Source organism: Odocoileus virginianus, chromosome 18 (assembly GCF_023699985.2).
Source record: "Odocoileus virginianus isolate 20LAN1187 ecotype Illinois chromosome 18, Ovbor_1.2, whole genome shotgun sequence".
NCBI classification, from domain to species: Eukaryota; Metazoa; Chordata; class Mammalia; order Artiodactyla; family Cervidae; genus Odocoileus; species Odocoileus virginianus.
In genome coordinates, this window is record NC_069691.1 from 44,412,453 (window position 1) to 44,438,968 (window position 26,516).

Sequence of the window (26,516 nt, forward strand, 5' to 3'; positions counted from 1 at the left end):
AGGCTGACCTCCTGTCCACGGATCCCCAGATGCCTTCCTGGCCTCGGTTTTTGACTCCGGCTTCCAAACCTTGGCTGCTGCACCAAACGTTTTGGGTTTATCAGACAGTGCTCTGTTGTCTCACGTGAGGTTCTCTACCTGGAATTCCTTCACCTCCTCCAGACACCAGATGGACACCAACTTGGTCTTAAAGACTTGGATCAAAGACACGTCATCCAGTGACCCCCTTTGTACATCCGTCTCCTACAGCCCCTCTGAGGGATGCTGCACATCCTTCTCAACTGCCGGCCTCTGAGCTCCTCAAGGTGAGGACAGGCCTTCCTCGTGGGGCCCTCAGCCAGGGCCTGATCTCCAGCAAAGGCCCAATGAATGCTCGCTAAGTAAGTGCATAACCGACATTCTCTTCCCTAAGTGTTTCTTTCCTTCCACACATCTACCTTTTCCCTGTGACAGAAGTGAGACGAACCCCTCACCCTCTCGACTCCCTTCCAAGCTGGCTCTGTGCTGTGCTGGCTGGGTTACTGACCCACAGCTTTCAGGCCTTGCCTGTCCCTGCTCAGTTCTTATCAGGTTCTCAGCGCTCCTCATCTTCCACGTCCCTGTGCTCACTTCTCTCTCAAGTGTTTCCTACTCTGCTCCAGCCAGCACCTGAAGCAGTATTTCCTGTTCAGGTGCTCAGTCGTGTCCAACTCTTTGTGACCCCATGGACTGCAGGACCCCACCCTTCCCTGTCCTTCACCATCTCCCAGAATTTGCTCAAACTCATGTCCGTTGACTCGATGATGCTATCCAACCATTTAATCCTGTCTCCCCCTTCTCCTCCTACCCTCAATCTTTCCCAGCATCAGGATCTTTTCCAGTGAGTCGGCTCTTTGCATCAGGTGGCCAAAGTATTGGAGCTTCAGCTTCAGCATCAGTCCTTCCAATGAATATTCAGGGTTGGTTTCTTTTAGGATTGACTGGTTTGATCTCCTTGGTGTTCAAGGGACTCTCAAGACTTGCTGTTCAAGGGACTGTTCAAGAGTCTTTTCCAGCACCCCAGTTTGAAAGCATCAGTTCTTCGGCAGTCAGCCTTCTTTATGATCCAACTCTCACATCCAAACATGACTACTGGAAAAACCATTGCTTTGCTGCAAGACAATTTTTCTGAGTGAGTTTTGTATCTCCATGTATTTTCATTCACCAAAAATAAAGGGAAGGGAAGAAACATTTTAAAAACACTTTTACATCTCCACCATCCTGTGGCGTTTGCATCTGTCAGGGACACTATGTGAGGATAAAGAGAAGGGGTGAACAAAGCCAGAAACTGAACACAATCAGTCAGGAAGAACAGGAAAAGCCTGTGAGGGGGCAAGTGTTGCTGTCAGAGGCAGAGCCCCCATCCCAGGCATGAAAACTTTAGTCTGGCCGATCCCAGAGGGCCCCAAGCAGGTGAGACAGTCAAGGCTTGGTGAAATAAAGAACAAACTCTGAGACGGGGAAAAGTCTCTTAAAAGTAACTGAGAATCTAAAAAAATACAACTAGGGATTTCCCTGGCGGTCCAGTGGTTAAGTCTTCACCTTCCAATACAGTGGGTGCAGGTTTGATCCCTGGTTGGAAGCTAAGACCCACATGCCTTGGGGCCAAAAAACCAAAACATAAAACAGAAGCAATATTGTAACAAATTCAGTAAAGACTTTAAAAATGATCCACGTCAAGAACTTTTTTAAAAACTAAAAAAATAAGTGAAAAATACAACTAGTGAGTATAACAAAAGAGAAGCAGTCTCAATGACATAGAGAACAGACATGAGGTGGCCAGCGGGGAGAGGGAGGAGGGGAGGGGCGAGACAAGGGCAGGGGATAAAGAGGTACAGACTATCAGGCATAACATAGGGATGTTTTGTACAGCTTGGGAATAGAGCCAATATTTTGTGATAACTGTAAATGGAGTATAATGTTTAAACATTGTGAATCACTATATTGGACATCTACAACAGATGACATTTTATATCAACTAAACTTCAATTATAAAAATAAATTTTAAGCAATGAGCACTGCTAAGGAAGAAATTAGCAATTTCATATTAAACGCACTAAGGAGAGTGGCCCATGAGGATCCCCATGCTGACCCCTATGTCAAAGGCCAGAGAGAATGAATCAGAGAATAAGAGAGGATCCAAGATGGCAGCACAAGGACCGCTAGTGAACTCCAGACCCGTCTTGGGTCTTGGCTCTGCGCCTGACGAATGCTGCTGGGTCTGGGTGGGCTCCTGATCCCCTTCCTCAGCTTTCTTATCTCTCTAACAGGCACATGACTTATGCCTCCTGGATAGGACTGGAGAATTAAGTGAAATGTGGGGCACAGACACGTTACTTCTCTGATTACCAGGTGCTAGATGGTAAGCAGCCCTGAGTGAGTGCCCACTTTAACTTGGAAGTATGGTTTACTTTCAAATCATGCTATTGCTGAGGTAGTCAAGTTGTGCCAGGAATAAGATGTGCATGCGGTTGGACTAACAGATGCAGGTGTACATAAAAAGTCTGGCAGCTCTGTCCCTCAGGTCTGAAAGAATGCTAGCTTCTGGCGCTACTCTATCCCAGACAGGTTCCCTGGCATGTCCAGAGACAGGGGTGTATGGAAGGCAATTCAAAGACTCCAGTGGATGGTCTTTGCATCTTATATTCTGAAAGAGGGGTTTCCAGGTGGTGATAGTGGTAAAGAATCTACCTGCAAGGCGGGAGACATAAGAGACTTGGGTCAGAAAGATCCCCTGGAGGAAGGCATGGCAACGCACTCCAGCATTCTTGCCTGGAGGATCCCAAGGACGGAGGAGCCTGGCGGGCTATAGTCCATAGCGTCTTGAAGAGTCAGATCCAAGTGAATTGACTGAGCACGCGCGCACACACACACACACACACACACATTCTAAAAGAGAGATAGAAGGAATTCTCTGGCGGTCCAGTGGTTAAGACTCTGGGTTTCCATGGCAGGAGGCATGGGTTCAAACCCTGGACGAGAACTAAGATTCCACATACCGTGAGGCATAGCCAGAAAACAAAACAAAACAAAACATTGAGAATCTGTTAAAGCAAAGACAGAGACGTCTCAGCAGCAATGGAAAAGAATTGTCTAGAAACCACCATCCTAATCATTTATTTTGAGCTTATATACTGCATGCTAGGGTGTCCACTGGCTCCCCACCCTGCCAAACGCACAGAAACCTATTTCCCTACATACTGAAAACACACGCAAGGTGTTAAAACATTTTTCAATTTTTCTGAGATGCTACTGATAGCTATCACGAAGCTCTGGCTTGGAAATTACCCTTGGCCCCTCCTGCATACTTTTTCCCATGTGAATCCTAATTGAGGAAACATTTTTAAATGATCTGAATTTACATCCTGCTTGAAATTCACGCTGTGGGGCTTAAACAACACAGATCCTTTACTTACTCCCTCGCTGCAAAAATACTATTTATTTTTCTTGCAAATGGACCATCGATGAGGGTAAAACAAATGTCTTTCTGTCTTGACATGTGTAAACCTAACTTTTTTTTCTTGGCCAAACTCTCAAAAGCCAAACATAGTACCAGCCTTGCCTCAAACAAACAAACAACAACAACAATAACAAAAGACCTTTACCTCTCATCAAGCAGAAATCAGAAGCTCTGTATTCTATCTAGCCTCACTTTGGCCATGACCTAGCTGGGAGACTATGGGAATTCTGTCCAGCTGTCTGGAGTGGAAGAGGAGATGGTTTGAAATACCATCCAACCCCTATAACTCTAAAATCCTAAGACTCTAAAACCCTATGACTCCAGGCCAAAACATGGATAAATAATTACAAGATCTTGTTCTGAAAAATAGTTTAACACTGACTTAAAACATGGCCCCTGAGAAGTCTTTGCTATAATGCCTTCTTCAAAGGAAAACCTCCAATATCCGATTCTGACCTGAGGAGGGGGTCTATGTTTTTTCTCATCAATCCTTTTAACGTAGTAACACCCCCACCTGCTGGAGTTTTAGGTTTTTGCTGTTAAAGGTGGGAGGTGGTGGTGGAGGTTTAGTCGCTAAGTCATCTTGGATTCTTGCGACCTCATGGACTGAGGCCCGCCAGGCTTCTTCACCCATGGGATTTCCCAGGCAAGAATACTGGAGCCATTTCCTACTCCAGGGGATCTTCCCTTCCCAGGGATTGAACCTGGGGATCCTGCATTGCAGGCAGATTCTTTCCCACTGTGCCACCAGGGTAGGAGGTGTTTGGTAAAGGTTCCAGGCCTCAGGGGCAAGCTGGGTTCCTGGAGGAGGCTTCCTCCTCTACCACATCCTTTTTTGAAGGAAGGTGGAGCTCTGGGCTGAGAACTTTTCCTTTCACCCCTGCAAACTCATGGCGGGGCTGCCCTGGGCTGGAGGAATGACAAAGAACCCCGGCAGAAGTAGGCACTCAGCCTGGGTCAGAATTTCCTCACTTTTCTGTAAGATGATCTCCTGGCCCCTCCTCAGAACCTCAGTCCCAGGGATCCAGTGAATGCCTCTGGGACCAGAGTTTCGTGGAAACATAAGCAGGAGTCTGACTACAGTGTGGGTTTGGCATGAGCAGAGGCAGGCTGGTGGGTGGAGGCCGTGGGAAGGCCCAGGTCTCAGCCCTGAAGAGCTTCAATCGCCCTCCTTCAGCCTCAGGCCCGGTCACCCCTATCTCCAGGTGGGGGCTCCTCGAAGTTGTTTAAGGAGCCCACTCCTCCTCTTCAAGACCAGGGGCCTGGGAATTCCCTGGCGGTCCAGTGGTTAGGGCTCCACACTTTCACTGCCAAGGGCGTGAGTTCAATCCTTGTGTCAGGGACCTGAGATTCCACAAGCTTTGAGGTGCACCAAAAAAAGATGCAGGGGTGGGGACGCTTCCCTGCTGGCTCAGTGATAAAGAATCCGCATGCCAATGCAGGAGATTTGGGTTCCATGCCTGATCCAGGAAGATGCCATGTGCTAAGCTGAGCTTGTGCACCTCAACTATTGAGCCTGTGCTCCGCAGCCTGGGAGCCCCAACGACAGAAGCCCATGCACCCCAGGGCCTGTGCTCTGCAACAAGAGAAGCAAAGACAATGAGAAGCCCGAGCACCACAACTAGAGAGCAGCCCTCACTTGCAGCAACTAGAGAAAGTCCATGTGCAGCAATGAAGACCCAGTACAGCCAAAAAAAAAAAAAAGACCAGAGGCCTTCCTCTAATTCCAGAATCAGAGAAGGCCGAGGCCTGGGTGTTCTGTCCAGCCTCTGCTCCTTGCCCTGAGAGTTTCTACTTCCCACTCCAGGCCTCTGAGAACTGGAAATGGACAAGGCCGTTCAGCCTGGTGGGTCTGCAATGCTTATGTCTGTCTTTCATGCCTTGCATGCTGCATACGGTCCCCCATCGATGGGGTTGAACCTGCAAAGCCATCCACTTTCCTGCTCCATCACCGATGGAGACATTCTGTCCCAAATGTCGGGGGCAGTTATCCAAGCTCTGGGCTCCAGGGAGGGTACAGCTCCTTCAGGGTGAAAAGAAACCCCAGCAGTGCCTGAGAAGGGGCCGGCCAGCCTCTGAGTGCAGAATAGAGGCGCCAGGGCCAAGTGGATTCGATGCCCTTCCCCCAGGCTCCCTGCCCAAGCCTGGGGGAGCCCCCCACCTCTGCACCTCGGCTCTCTCCCACAGCCATCCCCCCATGCACTGTGCCCCCAGCTTCGGAGCCCAACCCCACTGCAAAGCCCACCCAGCCAGGCCCACCGAGGCAAGGTAAACAGAGATGAAAACATCCCCATGGGCTGCATGGTGACTGACAGCCCACAGTTCTTCCAGGCTTGCCCAGCGCAGCCCACCCCCTGCTCTTGAGTCAGCTGGAGAAGCTGCCAAAGAATCTGACAAGCATCCCTGGGTACACACTGGGTGGGCGGTATCTCTGCTATCCCTCTCAGAGGTTGTCCTTCCACTGTCCTTCCTTTCCCACCAGCCCATCAGGACTTCTCTGTTTCACAGGGAAATGTCAGAGTCCTTCTCAGCTGCCTTGGCACTGTTCTACCAGAAGTCAGCAGTCAACAAAGGGCTGCAGAAGGCAGTATTCAAGAGACAAAGTAGTTTGCCCAGCTCTCAAAGAAATATGACTCAGATATATCACTGACATCCTAGATCAGATCTAGACTCCCTTTCTTTGCCTTCAATTTTTTTTTTTTTTGGCTCCTGCATGGTCCAACTGGAGAAGGCAATGGCACCCCACTCCAGTACTCTTGCCTGGAAAATCCCATGGATGGAGGAGCCTGGTAGGCTGCAGTCCATGGGGTTGCTAAGAGTTGGACACGACTGAGCAACTTCACTTTCACTTTTCACTCTCATGCATTGGAGAAGGAAATGGCAACCCACTCCAGTGTTCTTGCTTGGAGAATCCCAGGGACGGGGGAGCCTGGTGGGCTGCCGTCTATGGGATCGCACAGAGTTGGACACGACTGAAGCGACTTAGCAGCAGCAGCAGTGTGGCCCAACACATCTCTCCTAGCTGATACATTCCCAGTCAAGCCCTTGGCTGTCCTTGAAAGGGACTCTAGATAATGCTAGAAAGCATATAGATTGCTTGTGGATTACAGCATCCAAGGTAAGGTGTGGAAAAGGACACAGCAGCCCACTCCAGTATTCTTGCCTGGAGAATCCAATGGACAGAGGAGCCTGGCAGGCTATGGTCCATGGGGTTGCAAAGATTTGGACATGACTCAAGCAACTTGGCAGGGCACAGCCAGGGAAGATGAGTGTATGGAGTCCCTGTAGATATGGGCATACCTGTCCTCAGGTACACCCATCGCTTTAGAGAGACAAAAAACTATCATGTACCTTTCTCCTATTGGATCCTTAATCACTGTCCTAGGAAGGGAAAGGGCAGAGGAAGTAGGAGGCAAGATAAAGATTCAGGGACTTTGGAGAAGGTACTATTCAAGAGCAAGATCTCTTGGCCCTGCATAGCTTGGATGGAAGTGTCACTTTAAGGACCCACTGAAACCAAGGATCAGCCTTCAGGAAACCCTCACGCTGGGTCCACAGTGTGCATCTACAGTGGAGTCTGTCCATTTCCCCAGGCCCTGGATTCCTGGAGAGCCCACACGAAAGCCCATATGCCTTAGAAGAGGGTAAACAGCTTGAGCCTTTACCCAGATGGTGTATTTCAGAGCCCCCAGAATACTATGTACTACTGATACCATTTTTTTAACTTGGCTAGAAAACTCTATTCATTGAAACTTGGCTTGGAGGCTCGCTGTTCTCTGGCAATCTCTCCAAGGTTCTACATGGAGCCCTTCATAGTGGAAATAAGCCCTGGAAAAGAGTGTTATAACTAGATAAACTGACTTCCCTCGTAAACACTGTAGGAAGGACCCTGGTTGGAGAGAAATCCATTTCTGAACTCAGTGGTCTGCAAATGAGATCTCCAGCATCACTGCTCAGCTAGTGGCAGAGGGAAAAAACAAACAGGTTTCTGCTTGGCCTCAATACCTTTCCCATATAACTACCCAGGTAGGTCAAGCTCTTTAATGCAGTCAGGAACTGAATTTTAGCAAGCATCTCTGATGATTTGAGAAAGTCTGTCTGAATTGGTGTATTACATAGGACACTAATAGTTAATACCAAGTCCTAATCATGTGTCCTAACCACCAATTACATGGATTGACTCATTTAATTCTCACAATGACTCTATGATGTAAGAACGCTTTTTAATCCCATTCTATAGATGAGAAAACTGAGGCAAACATTACATTGTGAGGCAACCAGAAAGAAGCCTGGACAGTCTGCCTCCAGATCCTTCCACACAACCACTGGAAACACAGCCTGTGCCCCTGGGGTATAATTCTCTCTTGCTGGACAAACTGAGCCCTAGAGCAGGTAGGTAGCTTCTTTGACACTGGACTTGGGGCAATGGCTCCATCTTCCAGACCCCAAAACTTGTGGGGCTGCTTGGGGCAACAGCCACACCCGTGCCAACCCAGAATCCAGTGACTCCAACAGAATTTCCTTACTGGCATCCACTGATCTGTCTCCTTTCTCTCCTTTTTCCCCTTTTGGGCCTCGATCACCTAGAACAGAGGAGGAAAACCCACATTAGAAATGGAAATAAATCCACATGGTGAACAAAGTCTTATCTGCAGGAGACATTAACCCTAAACCAGAGAAACGCTGAGGCAGGAGCCCGCAGACCTGAAGGGCATGTGTGGCAGGAAGGGAAAGAGCTCGAGTCATTTATGCTGTCTGTCCAGTTCTCCCTGGAAGCAGGGTGGGTGGGCACCAAGCCGAGAAGTTTCCTTCCCTCTTAATTAAAACACAGAGGCTCATCACAGCACAGACTTAAAGGAGTGCATTGTATCCCACAGGGAGAAGACAAAGAAAAGATATTCCTATTAAATAGCCAAAATTTTAGAAGCTCAAATCCAAGGTTGCTCTAATAAGCAAGCAGGGAGAAAAAGAAGCAGGGAGGGTCTTCAGTTACAAGGAGAAACATAGGTTCTACATCAGGCAGATTTTCTGGTGGGCGAGGCTATACAACACTAGGGAGAGTTTCCAGGGAATTGTGGCATTTCCTTCCCAGGATATGGTTAAAAGAACAGAGCTCTTTTCTCAGCTAACATGGCACTCTACAAAGAAGTTCAAAGGTCCTGACACCACTCAAGAGGACATTAAAAAGACCAGGGGATTCCATCCAAGTGCCTCCAGAAAGACAACTGTAAATCAAAAGCTTATGGCAAATTCTCTCATGAAAAAAAAGAAGCCAACAAGTTCCAGGGAAAGATGCCTTGAGTGATCCAAGTTCTGAAAAAAAAAAAAGAAAAAGGCAACCATATATGTAAATATGAATGTGCTTTTGGAAAAAAGTCTGGCAGGATGTGCTCCAAAGTGTTTACAGTAGTTACTCTGAAGAGTAAGCACATAAGAGACCATGAAGGAGGGCACTCACTGTTTACTTTAGACTTTATTATACATTTCTGTATTGTTAAATTGTTTTTAGTAAGCATGCGCTGCTTTTGTAATGTGTTTTAAAATCAATTTTTTTAAATGTGGATCATAAGAGGAAGGAAAACCTCAGTCTGTTTAATCACCAGTCAGAAAGCAGAATAAAAATTCCCAGTGATCCAAGATTAACAGGTCATCCTTGATGTGGGCTGAGAATAAGCGAGAAGGCAAAGGCCAGGGAAAGAGTGTCAGATTTCTTCTTCTGCAATGGCGCTAGAAGGTCTGGACACTTGAACATGAAAAGATGGGAAGGACTATAAAGTGCACTCCCCTGAAAATGAACAAGGTGACTATTAACATGAAGGAAAACAAGTCAGAAGAAACACTACTGACAGTGGAAATCTGAGGACTGGTTAAAGTTTTAACTGTTTGGGGGATCAGAAGAATATGGCAAACTATAAGGAATCTGGCAGTACTGGGGGGAGGGGCTGTCCTGGGTTTGCAGCGTCTGTTCTCCTGGCCCAGTTTCCTCTGGTTACGTCACTGAACTGCAACCACGGGAACACTCCCCTGAACTTCCATAGAGCGGTAGAGTTTACCGTGTTTTCACTCATATACATTCCATGTAATCCTCATGAGAGCCCAGTGAAATATGGAATCATGAGGATTTCTAGTTTGAGGATGGAGAAACTGATGCTTAATGGGAATTCCCTGGTGGTTTGGCGGTTAGGACTCCTTGTTTCCACTGCAGGGGGCATGGGTTCGATCCCTTGTCCAGGAAGTAAGATCTCGCATGTCACATGGCATGGCCAAAAAGGAAAGAAAGAAGCAGATGCTTAACGAGGTTCTGTGACTTGCTCAAGGACACTCAGCAGGTCAGTGGCAGAACCAGAATTTGAGACTGGTCCACACTCCAGTGCCCACGTTGGTGTGGAGGGGCGGGTGGCGAGCAAGCATGCTCTGAGATGCAGTGTTACCTTTGAAGCCACGCATGCCCATTGGTCCACTGGCTCCCAGCTTCCCTTCGTCGCCCTTGGGGCCAGGCAGTCCTGGGGTCCCTCTCTCCCCTGGTAGACCTACGGAGATAAGAAAGTTGTGGGGCCTCAGACTCAGAACTGGAAGGGCCCTCAGTGACCATTGTCTGGCTCAACCATCCATCTTCCCATTGCCTCTGCTTCTTGATTTTTTTTTCAATTAAAGATGCTGCAAAAACAGAGCCCAAAAGGCCAGCACCTGACAGCTCCCTGTCAGCACCTTTAACCCAGTGAGTCTGGACCCCTCTCCAAGAAAGGTCCAAGTCTACTGTGAGCAATGTCAGAGGTGCCAATCTCATTTGGGCGAGATCTCTTTAGCTCTACCTATGCTGGAGATTTAGATTTGCAAAAAAATTTTGAGTCTTTTGAATGTGCCAGGCACTATCCTGAATGCTTTCATTAAGTATCTTATTTAATCCTCCCCATAGTCTGAGGTGTCATTCCACCTGTATTACCAATGAGAAAACTGAGACCCAGAGAGGTGAGGCAACCTGCCCAAGGTCACACAGCAGACACTGTTGGAGACAGGATCTTAGCCCTGATGGGCTGGCTTCATCTCATGCTGGATGAAAAGGGCTTATTGGTACTTAGGGTAGGAAGAAGATGAAATCACTTCTCATTCTATGGAAAAAAAAAAAAATATATATATATAAAGGTCCCTTCCCTGCAGCAAACACAGGGAAGTGTAGAGAAGGGGATGGTAGGCTGACAAGGAGGGAGGAAGTCCTAAAGCTCAATAACTGGGGCAAAACAGGCTGCTGATCCATTAGGCCCCAGGGCTCCTGGCCACAAGGCCCATGACACCAGCCGAAGGTCACCATGGAGACCGGAAGTCAACAATTGCTTTCACCCAGTGAGGCCTCCGCCCCTGGAGGCCTGACCTAAACCCAAAGTTATCTCTGCAAAGCAGGGCACTCTGATTAACACATTAATTGTTCTTTCCTGCTTTGAGTGTTAGTTCGTTTTCTTTGGCCTTTTCCCAAGACATGAAGAAATCTGTCTTTCACTTATGATTCCTCTACAGCAAACACCAAATGACCAGGGTCCCAAGAGGGTGGAAGGACCTCAGAAAAGGGCTTGATTCCTTTTTTTATTCCTTCCCTAACATAACAGTCCTGCAGGCCAACAGCCTTGATGTCATGGAATTGTGAATCTCATGCAGGATATGCCCAGGGCTACCCCATCCCTTCACTGACTGAGGGAGAAAAAGAGGTTCCACTGCTCTGGAAGCCCTTGCTACTGCTAAGTCACTTCAGTCGTATCCAACTCTGTGCGACCCCATCCCTGGGATTCTCCAGGCAAGAACACCGGAATGGGTTGCCATTTCCTTCTCCGATGCATAAAAGTGAAAAGTGAAAGTGAAGTCGCTCAGTCATGTCCGACTCTTTGCAACCCCATGGATTGCAGCCTACCAGGCTCCTCCATCCATGGGATTTTCCAGGCAAGAGTACTGGAGTGGGGTGCCATTGCCTTCTCCACTGGAAGCCCTTGGGCATCCTTAACTTCTGAGTTTAGGGAGCTGCGCTGAGAGGCAGAGGCCAGGAGTGAAGGCCAGGCTGTGAGCTCCGCCTCCACCAGCCTCTGCCTCCTCTCCTGTTTGCAGCCTCCTTAGAGATTTAGAAAGGAGAGGGTTTGGAGGTGTAATTTCTGACATAAATAAGCAGATACCTTTCTCCTGATAAGCCTCCCCTTTTCTTACATCACTTAAAACAGGGGTCCCCAACCTCTGGGATCTAACGCCTGATGATCTGAGGTGGAGCTGAAGTAATAATAATAGAAATAAAGTGCACAGTAAATTTAAAGCATTTGACTCATCCCGAAACTATCTCCCCCCCTCACCGTCCATGGAAAAATTGAATTCCATGAAATTGGTCCCTGATGCTGAGAAGGATGGGGACTGCTGACTTAGAATCCTCTAAGAGCGTGCATGCTCGGTCATTTCAGTTACGTTCGACTCTTTTCGACCTGTGGACTATAGCCTTCCAGGCTCCTCTTGTCCATAGGATTCTCCAGGCAAGAACCCTGGAGTGGGTTGCTATGCCCTCCTCCAGGGAATGTTCCCGATCGAGGAATTGAAGCCACGTCTCCTTTGTCTCCTGCATCCCAGGCAGACTCTTTACCCACTGAGCCACCTGGGAAGCCCCAAGAAGACTCTACACTCTTCTAGAAAAATGCTGCTCACAGCATTGACAGGCTGGGATGCAAAGCTTGATAAGGCAATGGAACAGGAACTCCTGAGACAAGGCATCTAAGGAGCACACACTCTTTCCGGAAGGTCCCAAATTACCCTCCCTGTCAGCTATTGGACCTTCCGGTCTGTCACTAGGGCATGTAGCAAAGGGCAGGAGAGGACAGGTATCTACTGACTGGGGTGGTTTCCACAGGAGGCAGGGGGTCAAGTGCTGAGGACTCAGGAAATGCCGAGGGGGTGCGGCATACTTGAAGGGTTGCTCTAGATCAGAGGACACCCTCGATTCCTTCTGATGATCCTGGTCTCAGGGGCCCTGATTCCTGGGGTGGGGAGTGGCTTCAGGGAGCTGTAAGACTCCTGTGCACTCTTTTCCTTCAGATTCTGGTACTTTCTATGGAAAAGGATTTGCTCCATCCTAGTGTTACACAACTTAAAAAAAATGTTTTAAGCTTTCCAAATCAGAAAGAGCTTATATATTTTTTTTAACTGACTTATCAACAACAGGGCTTCCCTGGTGGATCAGATGGTAAAGAATCTGCTGGCAAGGTGGGAGACCTGGGTTCAATCCCTGGGTGGGGAAGAGCTCTTGGGGCAGGGCATGGCAACCCACTTCAGTATTCTTACCTGGGAAATTCCATGGACAGAGGAGCTTGACAGCTACAGTCCACAGGGTCACAAAGAGTCGGACATGACTGAGACACTAAAACACACAGTGTTACACCAACAACCTCTTAGGCTTTTAACAGGATAGGGTATCTGAAGCTGAGTCGACTGGGACTGTCCTGAGAGCCCCATCACCGACACCAATGATAAAACAGAAAGTCAGGGATGGATGGGGGAGCTCCTTCCCTTCCTGCTATGTCCAGGTCCCTCCCGGGGCCCCCATTACCTCGAAGTCCAGGTAGGCCAGGGATTCCAGGCTCGCCTTCTTTCCCTGCATCCCCTGGATCACCTTTGGGGCCTGGTGGTCCTGAAAGGGTGACAAACAGCACTAAGGTTAGAGGACGGCTTTCTGGAGCAGGTCGCCTACAGAGGAAACAAAAACTCCCTCTGAGGGACTTCTGTGGTGGGTCAGCTGTTAAGAACCTGTCTTGCAATGCAGCCACATGGGTTTGATTCCTGGTCAGGGAACTAAGGTTCCCCATGACGCAGAGCAGCGAAGCCCTCAGGCCACAACTACTGGGCCCACAGGCCACAGTGAAAGATTCCGTGTGCTGCAACTAAGACACGATGCAGCCAAATAAACAAATATTAAAAAGAAAAAAACCCTCACTCCTACAGAAAGGAAGAGTCAAAAATGTGCTTTGGAGGCACATGGGGCTCCTCTTAGTCCACCTTTGTGTGTGTGTGCTGTAAGGGGGTGGGGGCAGAAATCAGAGAAACCTTCCTGGAAGAAGTAACATCCACAGTGAAATTCCAAGGAGGAACAGAAGTGGCTAAGTACAGCGAGGAGTGGGAGTGTGTTATGGACTGAATGACTGTGGCTCCCTCATCCCAACATCAAAAGCATGTGTTGAAGTCCTACCCTCCTATGTGATGGTATTTGGAGTTGGGGCCTTTTGAGAGGTGATTAAGGTTAGATGAGGTCATGAGGGTGGGCCCCCCATAATGGGATTAGTGCCCTTATAAGAAGAGACCTCTGAGAGCAGTTTCTCTCCCTCCCTTCCTCATACTGGCACTGGCAAGCATGCTTTCTCTGCTATAGGAGGATCTGGCAAGAAAGCAGCCATTGCCAGGCTTGCACCATTGCCAGCATTGCATTGGTGCAAGCCATTGTTCAGGCTTGCACCTGAACCCAATCCTGGTCTCAGACTTCCAGCCTCCAGAACTGTGAGAAACAAATCTCTGCCTTTTAAGCTGCCCACCCAATCTGTGGTATTGTTGTTTAGTTGCTATGCTCTGACTCTTTGTGATTCCATGGACTACAGCCCACCAGGCTTCTCTGTCCATGGGATTTCCCAGGCAAGAATACTGGGCAAGTTGCCGTTTCCTTCTCCAGGGGATCTTCCCAACTCGGGGATCAAACCCAAGTCTCCTGCATTGGCAGGTGGATTCTTTATCACTGAACCACCAGGGAAGCCCGTGGTACTGTTATAACAGCCTTAACCTAAGACACAGTGAAAGGGGAAAGTTCCAGGCAGAGAGAACAATCCCCATAAGAGCTTAAAGATCTGTGGGAGTTGGTAGAATTGGAAGCTGGGAGGGACACATGATGGGGTAAGAAGGGTGAGAAAGTAGAGGGTCTCTGAGGCCTGGTGCAAGTGTTGAACTTGACCCTGAGGGCACCAGAAGCCACAGGAGGGACCACACAAGTGTGGCCAGATCTGCACACAAGGAACAGCGCTCAGGCTGCGGTGTTGGAAAAGGGATGGGAAAAGGGGGAAATAGAGGCGGGGAGGCCAAGGAGGAGGTTGCACCCAGCTGAGAGGTCAGGGAGCCCTGAATTAGGGAAGTAGCCATGAGCAGGGATGTCAGTGGCTGCTGAGAAGCAGAAGAGACAGACCTTGGCTAAATGTAGGTGAAAGCAGAGGAGGCAGCCAGGGTCACCTGGCTTGAGCACCTGGATGGAAGAAGGGGTTTCTAAATGCTCCTTAGCGGGGCCTCCTTCCACGGTGAGGCTCCAGCATGGCAGGGATTCTAGCCTGTGTGATCCGAGTCAGTCCACACATGCTGGGTGTCAAGACCACACAGCCAGCTAGTGAGCAAGGGAGCCGTGGATCAGCTCAGGGCTGTCTGGCCTCATCCACCCTGCCTCGCTCATCATGCTAGATGTCACACCATTCCCAGGAGAGACCTGACCCTTCATGCCCTGCAGGCTGCTATTCCCAGGCTGGTGAGCCAGGGGGCCCTCCCCATCAATCTTCTATCACTACCTGCCCCACCAATGCTGCTCATTGCCACTCTCGTGGCCAAGCCTTCTCTGATCCATCATTCCTGCCACGTGTGGGCACAGCCTGTTTGAACACATGCCCTTGGTACTATTTGATGCTTATCCCACACTGCCTTGTCCTGTAGTCACAAGTGTTCTCTTTTTCCTAACAAAATGGCCAGCTCCCTGAGATAGGACCACACCCTTGGCATCCCTTTACTGGCTGTGAAGACCCAGATTCTAAATTCTCCATTCTGGCTGCTCAGTGAGACAAAAAAGAGGACCAAGGAAAATGCCCCAACTGTACTGCGCTGGGTCAAACTGTCCCTGCCAATTTCATGTCCACCTGGGACCTCAGAATACGACTTTCTTTGAAAACAGAGTCTTGGCTGCTGTAATTAGTTAAGATGAGGTCAGATTGGAGTAGGGCGGATCCTAACCCAATTTCTGGGTCCTGACAGACAGACACACGGGCAGAAGGCCAGGTGACCATGGAGGCCGCGGTTGGAATGATGCGTCTACAGGCCAAGGAACACCACAGATAGCCAGCAACATCAGAAGTCAGAAAGAGGCCAAGAAAGATCCTCCCCCAGAGCTTTTAGAGGGAGGATGGTCCTGTGCACACCTGGATCTCAGACCTCCAGCCTGCAGAACAGTGAGAGAATCGATTTCTGTTGTTTCAAGTCACCCAGGGGCTTCCCTGGTGGCTCAGTGGCATAGAACCCTCCTGCCAATGCAGGAGACTTGGGTTTGATCCCTGGATCAAGATCCGCTGGAGGAGGAAATGGCAACCCACTCCAGTATTCTTGCCTGGGAAATCCCACGGACAGAGGAGCTTGGTGGGCTACAGTCCATGGGGTCACAGAGTTGGAAACCACTGAGTAACTAAACAACAATATGCCACCCAGCGTGCGGTGCTCTGCCATGCAGCCCTAGGAAACCAAAACATGTATACTCGCCCCCTAGCAGTCACGCTTGCACAATAAATACTTGCTGAATGAATGAGTATATGAGATCAGAGGGTGTTAAGACACACAAAACAGCCAGGCGGCCAAGATCAAGATGTACTGATACATTCCCAAAGCTGGCACTGTCCTTAGACCCTAACCAAAGTTGACAGTGGTTTAAGAATTCAATGGCATGAGAACAGGGGGGGAAAGGAATCAAGAACTGAAAAGTGCACAAATCATTAAACAAGGATTTCTGAGTTACATGGATCATGTGAGGAGGACCGCGGTTTGTAACCATCTTCCTCTTTTCACCAGGGCTTCTCTGGTGGCTCAGCTGGTAAAGAATCCACCTGCAATGCAGGAGACCTGGGTTTGATCCCTGGGTTGGGAAGATACTCTGGAGAAGGGAATGGCTACTACTACTACCTACTCCAGTATTCTGGCCTGGAGAAACCCATGGATAGTCCATGGGGTCGCAAAGAGTCAGCAACTCTTTGCTGAAAGTGAGCAACTTTCACGCCTCTTTTCTAGTAAGAAAAACAAAGTAAGACTGGCCATGTGGACCTCAGCTTTCAGAGAACAGGACTGAGACACCACACCTGTTGGGCACACGCCTAAGATTATATAGCAGAGAAATACAGGGGAAAGAAGCGAGTGAGCTTTACAATGCCCACGCCAGCAATCCCCTGGCCAGGTCAAGGTTGCAGCAAAGGTTGCTGACAGCAGTTCCTGAATCTCTGCCCATCACGGGTTGTCAGTGGGCTGTTACCCTCCTCTGCCCCCAGACCACTCCACCCCTTCTCACTCTTCCCTGTTCCTTCCTGTCTTCCCCATGGGAAACTCTGCACCCTGGGATCAAGCAGGTCAACGATGCTATGGACCATCCTCCATTTCTTCTATTCCCTCTAAGGTGGGTGTGACCCAACACATGGACCTTCCCAGCAGTAGTTCTGGCAAAAACAGGATGCTACCCAGTGGACTAGCTCTGACGGAGAGGCATCAAGGGGGCAGAGATCACTTGGAAGGTGGAGTTTGAGGATGGAGATCTTGGGTTCAAATTCTGGGTCTGTAAAATCTAAGTAGAAATCCTCCTTGGGTGTTTGTAGTGAGGAGTAAGGGAACTCAATGACATGGTGGATATATACGGGCTTGAGAACCTGTGAGTGGCAAGACCGTCCCTGACCATCTGTACCCCACTCTTCAAAATGTGTCATCAGAACTATGCTGAGATTACTGAGGATGGCTGTTAGAATAGCCGCATCTGAAACCCCCCTGCCAGTTCAATAAGACCTTTACTAGAGATTAACTGGGAAGCAGCCAGGGTGGCCAGTAAAGGCAGGTGCTGATTTCCAGGGCTTAGTCGTGTCCTTGGGTGGTACTAGCCTGGCTGACTCAGAGGAGCCTGGAATGTGGCCAGTCTGGGTCTCAAGAGGCCTGGCTGTCTGGAGCTCTGAGGACCAAGCACTTCTTCAAATCAGCGCTGACTGCTGGTGATGCATTCTTGGGATCTATTTGTTTCTGTTCAGTCACTAAGTCATGTCTGACTCTCTGCGACCCCATGGACTGTAGCACACCACGCCTCCCTGTCCCTCACCAGCTCCCAGAGTGTGCCCAAGTTCATGTCTATTGAGTCGGTGATGCCATCCAAACGTCTCATCCTGTTACCTCCTTCTCCTCCTGCCCTCAATCTTTCCCAGCATCAAGGTCTCCTCCAATGAGTCAGCTCTTCGCATCAGGTGACCAAAGTAGTGGAGCTTCAGTTTCAGCATCAGTCCTTCCAATGAACACCCGGGACTGATCTCCTTTAGGATGGACTGGTTTGATCTTCCTGCTGTCCAAAGGACTCTCAAGAGTCTTCTCCAGCACCACAGTTCAAAAGCATCAATTCTTCGATGCTCAGCCTTCTTTACAATCCAAGCCTCACATCTGTACATGACTACTGAAAGCCTAATTTGGTATCTTACTACTCAGACAGATCATCAAAATGACTACTTGATGTCCTTTTCTCAGGGAACCAGGCTGACAATCTGGAGCTTGCTTGGACTCCTCCCTTTCCCCTGCTCCGCACCCTTCCCGGCTCTCATCCAGGTGATTCCCAAGGCAGGTCTCTCTCTCCTTCCTCACTGCCTCCCTTATCGGGGTCCTCCCAGCCTCCTTTCCTGGCTCCAGCTTCTCTCTCTGACCCACTGTTGCTGTCTGATTGATCCCATCAGAATCAGGTGAACTCAGAGCCCTCGGAAGCCCCTCACAGTACAACAAGCAGCCCTCTCTGTTGGAGACTCCTGCAAATCATCCCCAACCTGACCCCTTCTTCTGCAAACTCACAGTCTGATGCTTCTCGATACAAACTCCTCTCTCTTCTAAGAGCCCGTCGCTCTCTGAAGCTCACCTTCACACTCACCCCTCTGATCTCAGAGGGCACCTGGGCCGAACCCCCACATCTCAGAGCTGGGAGGAGCCTCGAGCATCACTGTGCACAGATTCCCCAGGAAAGCATCAGAGTCTGGACAGGCCACCCTACACCCACGCGCCTGTCACCATCCCTCCTCTCAGACTGTGGTCCCCAAGGAGGACAGGCCTACCTGTGGGGCTAGAGCCCCACTCTCCAAGGCCCTGGGCCTCACACAGCATCCAGCACATGGGAGAGATTCAAGGCATGACTTCTAGGGAGTCGTGAAAGCTATTATATGGTGTCAGCCATCCCAGTGGTCCCTGCATGAGCATTGTTTTTAATTTTATTGTAGTATAGTTGATTTACAATGCTGTGCTAGTTTCTTCTATATAGCAAAGTGATTCAATTTTATATATATATATATATATATATATATATATAATATTTTTATATTTACAACATGCCAACAAAGCCTGTCTAGTCAAAGCTATGGTTTTTCCAGTAGTCATGTATGGATGTGAGAGTTGGACTGTAAAGAAGGCTGAGCGTTGATGGGATCAATCAGACAGCAACTGTGGGTCAGAGAGAGAAGTTGGAGCCAGGAAGGGAGTCTGGGAGGACCCGGATGAAGGAAGCAGTGAGGAAGGAGGGAGAGACCTGCCTCGGGAATCACCTGGATGAGAGCCGTGAAGGGGGCGGAGCAGAGGAAAGGGAGGAGTCCAAGCAAGCTCCAGATTGTCAGCCTGGTTTCCTGAGAAAATGACATCAAGTCAGGTCCTGAGTAGTCAGATCCCGAGTTAGGTTTTTAGTAGTCATGTACGGGTGTGAGACTTGGACTGTAAAGATGGCTGAGCATTGAAGAATTGATGCTTTTGAACTGTGGTGCTGGAGAAGACTGTTGAGAGTCCCTTGGACAACATGGAGATCAAACCAGTCCATCCTAAAGGAGCTCAGTCCTGAATATTCACTGGAAGGACGGATGCTGAAGTTGAAACTCCAACCTGATGAGAAGAACTGACTCATTGGAAAAGACCCTGATGCTGGGAAAGATTGAAGGCAGGAGGAGAAGGGGACGACAGATGAGATGGTTGGATGGCATCACTGACTCAACGGACATGAGTTTAAGCAAACTCTGGAAGATAGTGAAGGACAGGGAAGCCTGGCATGCTGCAGTTCATGGGGTCACAAACAGTCGAACACAACTTAGTGATTGAACTGAACTGATATATTTCATATTTTCCATTACGGTTTACCACAGGATACTGAATATAGCTCCCTGTGCTATATAGTAGGACCATGTTGCTTATCCATTCTATATATAATACTTTGCATCCACTAATCCCAAACTCCCAATCCATCCCTTCCTGCCTCCCCTCCCCCAAGGTTCTCTGTATCTCCGAGTCTGTTTCATAGACATGTTGATCCATATCATACTTCAGATTCCACATGTAAGTGGCATCATATGATATTTGTCTTTCTCTGTCTGATTTACTTCACTTAGTATGATTATCTCTAGGCCCATTCATGATCCTGCAAATGCATTATTTCATTCTTTTTAAGTAATATTCAGATGAGTTTTAAGATTCTCACCATCTACATCGGCACCGTCTCAGCTGTTCCATCACTGGAGCAGGTCGGAATAGAGGTAAGCTGGGACAGGAGGAGCAGAGGCCATCCTCCTTAGCCACAGGAACAGACCAGAGCCCCTCACTGTGCTTCTGGCCTGGCGTCAACATTCTTCTCCCGGCTCCTGCCACAGAGGGCAGGGGAGGTGGGAGCAGAGCAGTCCCATGCCTAGGTCCCTGCCTGTCCACCAGTCGAGCCCACCCCCCGGTGCAGTTCTGCACTCACCCGAAAGCCCTGAGCCGCTCTGGCTGGAAGCATCTCCAGCTCAGAACAAAGGATCTGGGGACTGGGGAGAAGGCTTTCCCTGGTGGCACAGATGATAAAGAATCCGCCTGCAATATGGGAGACCTGGGTTCGATCCCTGGGTTGGGAACATCCCTTGAAGGAGAGCATGGCTACCCACTCCAGTATTCTTGCCTGGAGAATCCCCATGGACAGAGGAGCCTGGCGGGCTACAGTCCATGGGGTTGCGAAGAGTCGGACACAACTGCGTGACTGAGCACACACGCAGATTGGGCAGAAACACCAGGATTCTTCTGGGATCAGCCAACGGGAAGGGAAAGGCAATTCATTCTCCCTTCCTGGATCCTGAAATGAGAGATGGGGTAGGGGACCCGTGGGTGCTGGAATCTACACAATGACCTGCCAAGAACAAATGTTCATTGATAGCTGATGCGGTGGGCCTGAAGCCAGCGAATCAGCGACCCTAATGTAAACACTGCAGCAGAACTATGCTAATCCCAGGGCGGCTGCTGGAGGTGGGGTCCCGCAACTAACAGCTCTGCTTCCACTTCCCTGATGTCACTGGGGCTCCGGATTCTCATCGCTGACATTTACACTGACATTTACACTGTCGTGAGCTCTCGAGCCTCACTTCGTGTGTCCTCTCTGGGGCCCCAAGTGTATGCACCGGGCTGTGGCCAGCCTGCAAAGTCAGCTTTCCCCAGAGCCTCAGGCAAACGGTCAGTGGGCAAGGCTGGGTGCAACTAATGACTTCCACAGCATGCACTCCCCTCCTGTCCAAGCAGAGCCTCACCTCACCTCTGCTCTGAACTGTTCCAGTGAAACAGAGAAGATGAGACAGTGACAGTGTAAATGCAGAGAAGCTTAAAGCTCATTCAAGGGACTTCTCTGGTGGTCCAGTGGTAAGAGTCCGCCTGCCAACGCAGGGGACATGGACTCAGTCCCTGGTCTGGGAACAAAGATCCCACATGCCACAGGGCCACCAAGCCCATGTGTCACAATGACTGAAGCCCCTGCACCCTAGGTGCTCCAAACAAGACAAGCCACATGAGAAACCCACCCACTGCAACTAGAGAAAGGCTGCACACAGCAGCGAAGAGCCTGCAGAAGACCCAGGGTGGCCAAAAACAAATAAATACTAAAAAAAAAGAAAAGCTCACTCAAATATTATCTGCTCCATTCCCCTCCCAGCAGAGTTGGATGTGGAAGGTGAAACAACAGAGCCCCCTGCCACTCACTGTGGAGGAAGGGGGAGACAGTCCCCACATATGAACATTTGTTGAATGGGACTCTCTACTAAATGGCCTATTTTTTCCTCAAAAAAGCAGCCTACGGATATGTATGCTTTGCCAACTTGCTTTCATGAACTGAGAGATGAATCTTCTAGCCCAGCAGGGCCACTGGCTGGGGATTTGATGTCGGCAGGTCATTTCTTTGCTCTGAGCTTCCAGGGCCTTAACTACAAAACGAACGTGGGATGGGCTAGTTGATTTCAGAGCCCATTTGTCACTCTAACCTTCTGGGAGTCTATGATCATCCACGTTGCGGACAGAGCCTGCTGAGGCTGGAACACGTAGCTGCAGAGTCTTGCCATCAGGCCGCTACTCACACACTACCCCTCCGGGGTGCCTCCCCTCTCTGCTTAGCTTTCCTCCTCCTGGAACGCCTCCTCTGCCTGATCATCTAGGTTCTCTGCTTCTTTCAGCGCCGCAGAGAGATTTCAACAGACCTGATCAGTGCTGAGAACGCAAAGCAGGAAACAGAAAGCACCACTGTGAACGTACACAAAAGACAAGCCAGAGGCAAAACCCATAGAAAACTGTATAACAAAGTGAGAGAATGCAACCGTTTGGGGTCACGCTCAAGAATAACATAAACAAGGTCATATATATATATAAATATACACAGTGGAGCATTTGTGGATTCTGAGCCAAGAAAAGGCAGAATGGGAGGGTGTGCGGTGTGTGCATGCTTAAAGACTGAGTGGAACTGAACAAAACTAGTAAAGAAAAGCCACTCAGACCACAATATACAAATTCAGCAAAGCTTCTCTGCTAAAAATCCCTTATCCAAAAGCCAGGGTAGAGTTTTGTCTTGTTGAAGTTATGTGGTAATTATATTCCGCTATGCCAAACAGAACTCTTTTTAATCACATCATTTGGGTCCCCAGCAACCATGAGAGATGGAGGAAGGGCAGGGAGACACAGCACACTGGTGGTCCTGGGAGGGCCAGGGGCCTCATCTCTGAAAAGCCAGCAGCCCATCAAGAATGCAAAGCTTGGGACGTCTCCAGTGACTTAGTGGTAAAGAACCCTCCTACCAATTCAGGGGGTTTGATCCCTGGTCCAGGAAGAGTCCACACGCCACGGGGCAACTAAGCCCTCATACGGCAACTACTGAGCCTGTGCTCTAGAGTCCATGCTTCGCAACAAGAGAAGTCACCACAATGAGAAGTCCATGCACCTCAACTAGACAAAGCCCGGGTGCAGCAACAAAGACCCAGCACAGCCAAAAGTAAATAAATAAATACCAATTTTAAAAAATGCAAAGCTTGAAGACTGGAAGGCAGTCCTGGGCAGAACTGAGATGAAACTTCGGTACAAGGGAAGCAAGTGTGGAACTTCGTTTCAGAACCAAAGAAAGACCGCTTGGAGGATTCCACCGGAAGAACCGTGGCAAATGGGTGATCTGGAGCTGTTTTAGCTTGAACCAAAAGGACAGTGGACTCAGAAACTGAGAATGTGAAATGCTCGGTAAGGCCAAGGAGGCTGCACCAGCAAGAAGCATGGGGATATCATCTGTGGACCAGAAGAGGAAGGAAGGGGGAGTGCCTGGTGGGAAAGTGCTCCCCTGAAAGTGTTAGTCACTCAGTAGGGTCTGACTCTTTGGGACCCCATGGACTGTAGCCCGCCAGGCTCCTCTGTCCTTGGGATTCTCCAGGCAAGAATACTAGAGTGGATTGCCATTCCCTTCTTCAGGGGATCTTCCCGACTCAGGGATAGAACCTGGGTCTCCTGCAGTGCAGGTGGACTCTTTACCAGCTGAGCCACAGGAAAGCCCAAACAGGAGAGACTACCTCCCACATAGAGGGACAGACCTGAGGGACCACTCTCTCTTCTGTCTTCATGGCTCCTGGCCAATCTCTTTCCACCCTGGAAAGTACCACAGTTGGTGACCAAAACATGCTTTTTGAGCCAGAAAGACCCACTATGAACCTTTGTCACTTGCCAATTGTAATAAACACTGGGAAATTCATTAGTTTCTCAACTATAACCTGGGTTCGGGGACTTCCCTGGCAGTCTAGTGGTGAGGACTCTGCGCTTGCACTGCAGGGGGCTCAGGCTCAATCCCTGTTTGGGGAACTAAGATCTCACATGCCACATGGCATGGCCAAAAAAAAAAAAAAATGGATTCAATAACACCTTTTTTGCAGGATGTGAGGATTAGCAGTCATTAATGTCCATTTAGAGAACTAATGTTGACAAAATGTCTTTTCAACTGTAGGTTCACCGTAGGTTATGATTCAGTGTCGCTGCTGTTACTAAGCACGGACCAGATTGGGGTGGTGCTTCCCAGGTGGTGCTAGTGGTAAAGAACCCGCCTGCCAATGCAGGAGGCATAACCCAACATGGGTTCAATCCCTGGGTAGGGAAGATCCCTGGAGGAGGACATGGTAACCCACTCCAGTATTCTTGCCTGGAGAATCCCACGGACATACGAGCCTGGCAGGCTACATACAGTCCATGGGGTGGCAAAGAGTTGGACAGAACTGAAACAACTTAGCATGCAGACTGGGGAAGTCAAGGAAACAAACAGCTGAGACCCCAGGTGTGTGGATTTGGAAGAAGACACACGGCCTCCTGTTCTCCTTTGATTTCTGAAACGTGAAACCAAAGTCACCCAAGAAAAGAAAACCAGTCCTCTGACCACATGGGCTCAAGATGGAACAGTTGTTCCACAAACATTCCTCAAGTTTCAGTCACGTGGGTTACACGGTTACATGCTGGGGGGCACAGGGGTGGACAGATGAGGGTGGACTGAAGTACCAGATGGAGCCCTGACGTTGGGCGGAAAACCCTGGGCTGGCCATTGAATTACACACTTAAGTGGGTGAATCTGAGGACATGTAAATTGTGTGTTAGTCACTCAGTTGTGTCTGACTCCTTGTGACCCCATGGACTACAACCTGCCAGGCTCCTTTGTCCATGGGATTCTCCAGGCAAGAATACTGAAGTGGGTTGCCATTTCCTTCTTCAAGGGATCTTCCCAACCTAGGGATCAAACCCAGGTCTCCTGCATTGCAGGCAGATTCTCTACAGTCTGAGTGAGCCACTAAGAAAGCCATGTAAATTATACCTTACTAAAACTGTTGATAACAAAAGCCCTGGGTTGGATCATTTCTAATTGTGTGGGCCTGGAGTAAGCCAAGTATTTCCTCCTGGAGCCTCAGCTGCTTCTCTGCAGAAATCCTATTGGATCTCCAGTGAATCCTGCCTTCAACTGAGCTCACAGCTGGTGATGGGGACCCACTTTAAAACAAAATGATGTTTTATTATTATAAACCAGACTTGGAAAGTATTATGCAAGTAGAAGTCTCCATCATGACTACTTTCTGCTCTGATAAATACAGAATCTCAGAGGAGGGAGTCTTCAGTGGACTAGAGTCGCCAGGGGGCTCCTGGAGGAGGTGGGTCTGAGTGGGATGGGAAGGAGCAGTGGGGTCTGGATGAGGAGAAGAAGGGGGCTTTGCAGTGGGAGGAAAGGCTGGAGGAAAGCCAAGGGAGTGGGCAAGGAGGGGTGTGTCTCCAGGGCAGGGACAAGACATGTCCCACTGGACTGGATGCTTCACACAGGGCAGAGGGTGCAAGCTGGCTGTCTATGGACAATGTAGGAACCACAGATACATTGTATTTGGCCCACAGAGTTAAACAATTAAAAATTCTAGAACAGTCCACATTTCTGGTTTCTCTGGAAAAAAAATAGGAAGACCTTGTCTATGCTGAGGCCAAAATGGGCCAGACCTGTCACAGTCCTTACTATTCCCCCAACACCGAAGTCACTTTACGCATTGACATTGCTCCACTAGCCCCTGCAGACTGTACCCTGGTACAGGGGACCAGGTGGAGAAGGCGGGGAAGACAGACTAGGGACAGGGATACAACAGAAAGCACATCATCTCTGCAATCAGAAAAGCTGGGGTTCAAATCCTGGCCCATCACCTCCCAGACTGCCACTATGAGCAGCTTCCTAAATCTCATGGTTGTTTTTAAAAGACATTCTATGAGTTACACTTGGCCTAGTACCCAACAGAGCTGGTGTTCAAAGTGGTATTATCACTGTCCACTGTCAGCCTAAGGGCTTTTGGTGAACCTGGCAGACTCCGGGGCAGTCATGGTGGGTTCTGAGCAGCGGGTCGTGCAGGAAAAGGACATTTCACAAACTGTGCCTCTGACAATGATGTGCAGGGTGGACAGCAGTGGGAAGGAATGGGGGAGAGGAGAGTAGGGGCACAGTCACTCAGGTTTGCAAGAGAGGGAGGTTGGCTGTAAAGATGCTGATGTTTGTGAACCTGGAGCAAGAGGCCGAATGGAGGCCTGCACATTTTTGCCATCATATTTAAGAGTGAAAAATGAAGCTAACACATTGTTAAAGAAAATAAAATATGTTCTTCTACCTGGATGAACTATGGCTTTTTAACAGCCTGGAAGGGCAGGTTCAAATTTGGAATTCTCCCAATTTTTGTAGCTCCACCTGTGTATGGTCAGGTCACCCAAGATGGCTGTTCTCTTGCTGTCTGTCCATCCCCCACCTGACCAGTGCCTGCTTCACCCACACCTACTCACATCATTGACCTTCCTACATACTCGCCTTGGGCCCTAGCTAGTGACAGCTTATCAAAGGGGAGGTGAGAGGCCGTGCCCCTATGCTGGTTTCCCTGGTAACCAATGAGCCCACCCCACATCAAATCCCTCTATAACTGGCAATCTCCCCTTTCACCAGGAGCAAAGACAACTGCCAGGACCTGTCAGCTGTCTGCCACACACAGTGGGGAGTCGCTCCAGAACCTTGCTTCAGACTTCTCAGCTCCCCTTTCCATTAAACCATCCATGTTCCTGTTGCTGACTCCACGCTCTTTCTTTGGTCTTAAAGATGGGCAAGTGCAGGCCTTGTAGATGTCTGGCATGCAACCGAACACAATGGAAGCACCAGGACACTGGGGGAGCACCTCCCTATCCCCAGTTTGAGCCCTGCTTTCCTCCCCAACCCCAAACTCTTGGA

At 49.3% G+C, this 26,516-nt stretch overlaps 1 protein-coding gene across 1 annotated transcript in view; it reads right to left on the reverse strand.

Annotated features, from left to right (window-relative positions):
* SCARA5 (scavenger receptor class A member 5) overlaps positions 1–26,516 on the reverse strand; it is a 130,134-nt gene that overhangs the window by 26,936 nt on the left and 76,682 nt on the right. Inside the window, exons 5-7 of the mRNA XM_020877900.2 lie at positions 13,047–13,127; positions 9,910–10,008; positions 8,005–8,061 (exon numbers count right to left, since the gene is read on the reverse strand). Of these exons, the coding sequence (XP_020733559.2) occupies positions 8,005–8,061; positions 9,910–10,008; positions 13,047–13,127 (237 nt within the window). The remainder of the gene's footprint in view (positions 1–8,004; positions 8,062–9,909; positions 10,009–13,046; positions 13,128–26,516) is intronic.